The following is a 6,000-nucleotide window of genomic DNA, read 5'->3' on the forward strand; positions in this document are numbered from 1 at the left end:
GCTCTGTAATCAGCCTCTGGCCTCATTAACCCTCATAACTTTATACATTGGGTGTATAAGCCAATCCTGACTCTAGCACAGCACTCAGCCCTTCACAGAAAAACACAAAATGCCTAGTACATTGTTGCTATTTGAACAACTACATCCATTTGTTTTAACCAAGCTTGTAACTTCCAAATCCATTGGTTTCTTTTTTTTTTATTTTTAATTTTTTATTGTGGGTTGTTCAAAACATTACAAATTTCTTGACATATCATATTCCACACTTTGATTCAAGTGGGTTATGAACTCCCACCTTCACCCCATACACAGATTGCAGAATCACATCAGTTACACATCCATTGATTTACATATTGCCATACTAGTGTCTGTTGTGCTCCGCTGCCTTTCCCATCCTCCACCCTCCCCCCTCCCCACCTCTCCCCTCCCCTCCCCTCCTCTCTCTCTACCCCCTCCACTGTATAACCCTGAGGGTCTCCTTCCATTACCATGCAATTTCCCTTCTCTCTCCCTTTCCCTCCCACCTCTCATCCCTGTTAAATGTTAATCTTCTTCTCCTGCTCTTCGTCCCTACTCTGATCTTAGTTACTCTCCTTATATCAAAGAAGACATTTGGCATTTGTTTTTTAGGGATTGGCTAGCTTCACTTAGCATAATCTGCTCTAATGCCATCCATTTCCCTGTAAATTCTATGATTTTGTCATTTTTTAATGCAGAGTAATACTCCATTGTGTATAAATGCCACATTTTTTTTATCCATTCGTCTATTGAAGGGCATCTAGGTTGGTTCCACAGTCTTGCTATTGTGAACTGTGCTGCTATGAACATCGATATAGCAGAGTCCCTGTAGCATGCTCTTTTTAGGTCTTTAGGGAACAGACCAAGAAGGGGAATAGCTGGGTCAAATGGTGGCTCCATTCCCAGCTTTCCAAGAAATCTCCATACTGCTTTCCAAATTGGCTGCACCAATCTGCAGTCCCACCAGCAATGTACAAGTGTACCCTTTTCCCCACATCCTCGCCAGCACTTGTTGTTGTTTGACTTCCTAATGGCTGCCAATCTTACTGGAGTGAGATGGTATCTTAGGGTGGTTTTGATTTGCATTTCTCTGACAGCTAGAGATGTTGAGCATTTTTTCATGTGCTTGTTGATTGACTGTATGTCCTCCTCTGAGAAGTGTCTGTTCAGGTCCTTGGCCCATTTGTTGATTGGGTTGTTTGTTCTCTTATTGTCTAATTTTTTGAGTTCTTTGTATACTCTGGATATTAGGGCTCTATCTGAAGTGTGAGGAGTAAAGATTTGTTCCCAGGGTGTAGGCTCCCTATTTACCTCTCTTATTGTTTCTTTTGCTGAGAAAAAACTTTTTAGTTTGAGTAAGTCCCATTTGTTGATTTGTGCTATGGGTGTCCTATTGAGGAATTTGGAGCCCGACCCCACCGAATGTAGATCGTAGCCAACTTTTTCTTCTATCAGACGGCGCATCTCTGATTTGATATCAAGCTCCTTGATCCATTTTGAATTCACTTTTGTGCATGGCGAGAGAAAGGGATTCAGTTTCATTTTGTTCCATATGGATTTCCAGTTTTCCCAGCACCATTTGTTGAAGATGCTATCCTTCCTCCATTGCATGCTTTTAGCCCCTTTATCAAATATAAGATAGTTGTAGTTTTGTGGATTGGTTTCTGTGTCCTCTATTCTGTACCATTGGTCCACCCGCCTGTTTTGGTACCAGTACCATGCTGTTTTTGTTACTATTGCTCTGTAGTATAGTTTGAAGTCTGGTATCGCTATACCGCCTGATTCACACTTCCTGCTTAGCATTGTTTTTGCTATTCTGGGTCTTTTATTTTTCCATATGAATTTCATGATTGCTTTCTCTATTTCTACAAGAAATGCCGTTGGGATTTTGATTGGCATTGCATTAAACCTATAGAGAACTTTTGGTAATATCGCCATTTTGATGATGTTAGTTCTGCCTATCCATGAACAGGGTATATTTTTCCATCTTCTAAGATCTTCTTCTATTTCTCTCTTTAGGGTTCTGTAGTTTTCATTGTATAAGTCTTTCACCTCTTTTGTTAGGTTGATTCCCAAGTATTTTATTTTTTTTTTGAAGATACTGTGAATGGAGTGGTTGTCATCATTTCCATTTCAGAGGATTTGTCGCTGATATACAGGAATGCCTTTGATTTATGCGTGTTGATTTTATATCCTGCCATTTTGCTGAATTCATTTATTAGCTCTAATAGTTTCTTTGTAGACCCTTTTGGGTCTGCTAGGTATAGAATCACATCATCTGCAAATAGTGATAATTTAAGTTCTTCTTTTCCTATTTTTATGCCTTTAATTTCTTTCATCTGTCTAATTGCTCTGGCCATTGGTTTCTTTATAGGGCATCACAAAAAAATGTGAAGGAGAAGAAATTTTCCTAGGTCAATTTATATACAACAAGACAGAAAACACCATTCAAACATTTGAACTCCAGGTAATGTCTGCTCTGGGAAATAAGATATGTTTGGTTTCATCACTGGGAGAGTTCTGCTGGAATTGCTGCATGGTGTGCAATAATAAGTTATGACAAAAGCATGAGCTAGGCAAGGCTTATCAGAATTTCACTTCTTTGATCAGGTTTTACATTGATTTTAATGCAAAAGAAATTACAAAAGCAGTTTCTAAGCAAAACTCTTCCTCATCTGCTGTCTTTCTGTTAGGTTTCTCAGTCCTTTCATTTATTTATTTACTTATTTATTCATTTATTTATTTTGGGGACACTGGGCATCAAACCCAGGGACCCCCATATAGGACGTAAACACAACCACTGTGCTTCATCCCCAGCCCCTCAATCATTCTTTTAACTCTTGAACCCTTGAAACTGTTACATTTGATATTCACTGTTTTATCTTTTTTGGACAAAGGGACTGGGGATGATGGTACAGAATGAGGTAGATAGGGGCAGGAGGAACTTAGAGGAAGAGAGGATATTTAATACTAGTGGAAAGGGAGAATTCCAGCTATTAACTTTATAACTCCCCTGAAACTCACTATGGTATATGAAAACTGTTTTCATTATTTCTCATTAGCCACACAGGAAGTAACTGAAGAGATGTAGAAAGCAACTCATACCATGTAAAAATAAACCTTTTATGAAACTTTGTGGCCAATGGTGAGAAAAATCTAAGCCCCAAAATATATATAGTCAGCCCATCATATCCATGGGTTCTGTGTCCATGGGTTCAGTGAACTACAGGTCAAAAATATTTGACCTAGGTGCCTTTCAACAAATGAATGGATTAAAAACTGTGATATATATCAGCCTTAAAGAAGAATGAAATCATGGTAAATGGATGGAACTGGAGAATATCATGCTAAGCAAAATAAGCCAACCCCCCAAAACCAAAATCTGAATGTTTTCTCTATTATGTGGATGATAATTGACAATGGGGATGGCTTGAGAAGAATAGAGTTACTTTAGATTAGGTAGAGGGGAGTGAAGGGGAGGGGAGGGCCTATGGGGGGTAGGAAGGATAGTAAAATGAATCAGACATTATTATCCTATGTACATATATAACTATATGACCAGTGTATTCAATGTCATGTACAAGCAGAATGAGAAATTATACTCCATTACATATGATGAATCAAAGGGCATTCTACTGTCATTGTATAACTAAAACAAATTTTAAAAATTAAAAAATAAACAAATCCTACCTTAGTTGTGACTAAAACTTTTTTAAAAATTGAAAAAATAATTGCATTTGAACTGAACATGTAAAGGCTTTTTTTTTTCTCACTGTAACCTAAACAATACAGTATAACAACTATTTACATAGTGTTTACATTAAATTAGATGTTATAAGTACTTTAGAGGTTTTAAAGTACATGGGAGGATGTGCATAGGTTATATATTAACCATATATTTTATATAAGGAACTTGAGCCTCCACAGATTTTGGTATTAGCAGGGGGTCCCAGAGCCATTCTCTCTCAGATACCAAGCATTAGAAATTAAGGTGTTTATACAGTTTTATATTTGATTGCATTATCACATGCATTGGGCTCATACACTCACATTCACTTTTATAGGTGACTTCATAGATCTGTTTTCATACAACCAACACTCTGTGTTCCTTGTGAAGCCAGTAGGAGCACTCAAGAGAGAGTACAGTAGTAACAGACACTTGACATCAGACCACCTTATTATCTTTCTCCCCCTAATTGTCTTTTATTTCCTTTCAGAAGCTCTTTCTCTTGTCCATTTGACAGTATCGGAAAATACTTATGTTAGGGAGAAAAGAAAATTTTAATTTTCCATTACATAAGCATTCATTGAGATTCAATGGGATTTCTTTACAAGGCATTAATTTTTTTCTTTTCTTTATTTTCAGCATGAAGTTTCTGAACCTTTATTATGTGTGAATCTTAAAATCCTTAGCAACTGGGGACACCCAAAGTATACTTGTTTGTATCGATTCAGGGTTCATGGTGTCCCCACTGATCACACCTAGAGGATATGGCACAGAAGGCCAAGACCACATGTCCAGAATATTCTAGGATTCTCATTCCTTGAGATTAGACTGCACCCCTAGAAGTCAAAAATTGAGAGTGGGAAAGAAACCTCAAAGTAGTTCCTACTTGCCAGTGAAAAGTGAATGAATTTTACTAATAAAAATATTTTAAAAATTCAACATCCATGTACTGTAATTCTGTTTAGATTATATCATGTTGTTAGAGCACTGAAAGGTGATTTTTATACTTAGACTGTTATATATATTTAACAGCCATGCTCATAATAGCACTTTTTGTTATTCATTATCTATACTAGGTATGAATGTTCACTGTTACCACTAATATTAACACTGGTTAAGGTAATAAGAGAAAAGACATTTTTAAATTAATGAAGAGTTCTGGCCATGACTTATTTGCAGATTATGTGATCAATTCCATGAAATACAATGAAGTCTATTAAAAAAAAACATAAACAAGTAAAAACTGCAATAAGTTGGTATATACAATATTATCACATATAAATCAAGATCATTCATAAGTAAAACAAGAAGAAGTATAATTTACAAAAACCACAACAAAGATAATAAACATCGAATTAAAAAGGTAGTAAAATTCCTATGGGAAGAAAACTCCCAAACAGCAGTAAATTACCAAATTTTGGTAAATGAAAGACATGTATTATTCTTGACAAGAAAACTCAATTATCAAGATATTACTACTCCCTAAGTTAATCTATAAATGTATCTTATTAATCTTGATATTAAAAATGGGGAAACTACATTTTGGAGGCAGTTATGAAACATAAAAGAATTGTTTAAAAACAATTTTAGATGTCTATGTAATTGTATTATAATTTTGTTTTAAAAAGAATTCTTGGACTAGAGACATGCAAGAGCCTGATTTCTATTCCTAGTGCCACCAAAAGAAAAAAAAGACTTATCTTTGTTTTGATTTATATATTTAAATATTTACAGATGAAATTATATATCTAGGATCTTTTTCAAAGAAAAATAAATGGATAAGAAGATGGATGATAAAGATTGGCCATGAAATTATCCCAAAGCTTTATGTTGCCTCTCCATGGGGGCTCATTAAGCTATTCTGTCTAAATTTTTATGTTTGATTTTTCAGTTTCAAAAGGGGTTGGAAGATAAAACACACATTTGTATTTTTAAAACCCCAAAGGAGTGTGTTTTAAACTCACTTGATTCTGAACTTCAGATGGAAATAATAAGCCTAGTATAAACCCAGGAAACCTCTAAAAAATCAAAAAGGGAAACAGCTCTGTGACATAGGTATGATAATTAAAAACCATGTGGTGCTAGCACATTGATAGATTAATGGAACAAAGTCTAAAAAAAATTACATCTGGGAATTTGGTATATGATAAAAATGGCATCTCAAAAGGGCATGGTGTTTTAGCTCATTTCTCTTGCTAATAATAGCATGGACTGGATAAGTTACAAGTAAAAGAAGTTTATCTTGGCTGGCAGTT

At 35.5% G+C, this 6,000-nt stretch overlaps 1 protein-coding gene across 1 annotated transcript in view; it reads left to right on the forward strand.

Annotated features, from left to right (window-relative positions):
* Window positions 1-4,636, forward strand: part of Sun3 (Sad1 and UNC84 domain containing 3) — a 32,030-nt gene extending 27,394 nt beyond the window's left edge. Inside the window, exons 8-9 of the mRNA XM_046451364.2 lie at window positions 2,393-2,485; window positions 4,385-4,636. Of these exons, the coding sequence (XP_046307320.1) occupies window positions 2,393-2,485; window positions 4,385-4,504 (213 nt within the window). The 3' untranslated portion in view covers window positions 4,505-4,636. The remainder of the gene's footprint in view (window positions 1-2,392; window positions 2,486-4,384) is intronic.
* Window positions 4,637-6,000: the final 1,364 nt, after the last annotated feature.

The sequence above is a fragment of the Marmota monax genome, unplaced genomic scaffold (genome assembly GCF_021218885.2).
Source record: "Marmota monax isolate L192 unplaced genomic scaffold, Marmota_monax_Labrador192_F-V1.1 WCK01_AAM20220418_F8-fsc00342, whole genome shotgun sequence".
NCBI lineage: Eukaryota > Metazoa > Chordata > Mammalia > Rodentia > Sciuridae > Marmota > Marmota monax.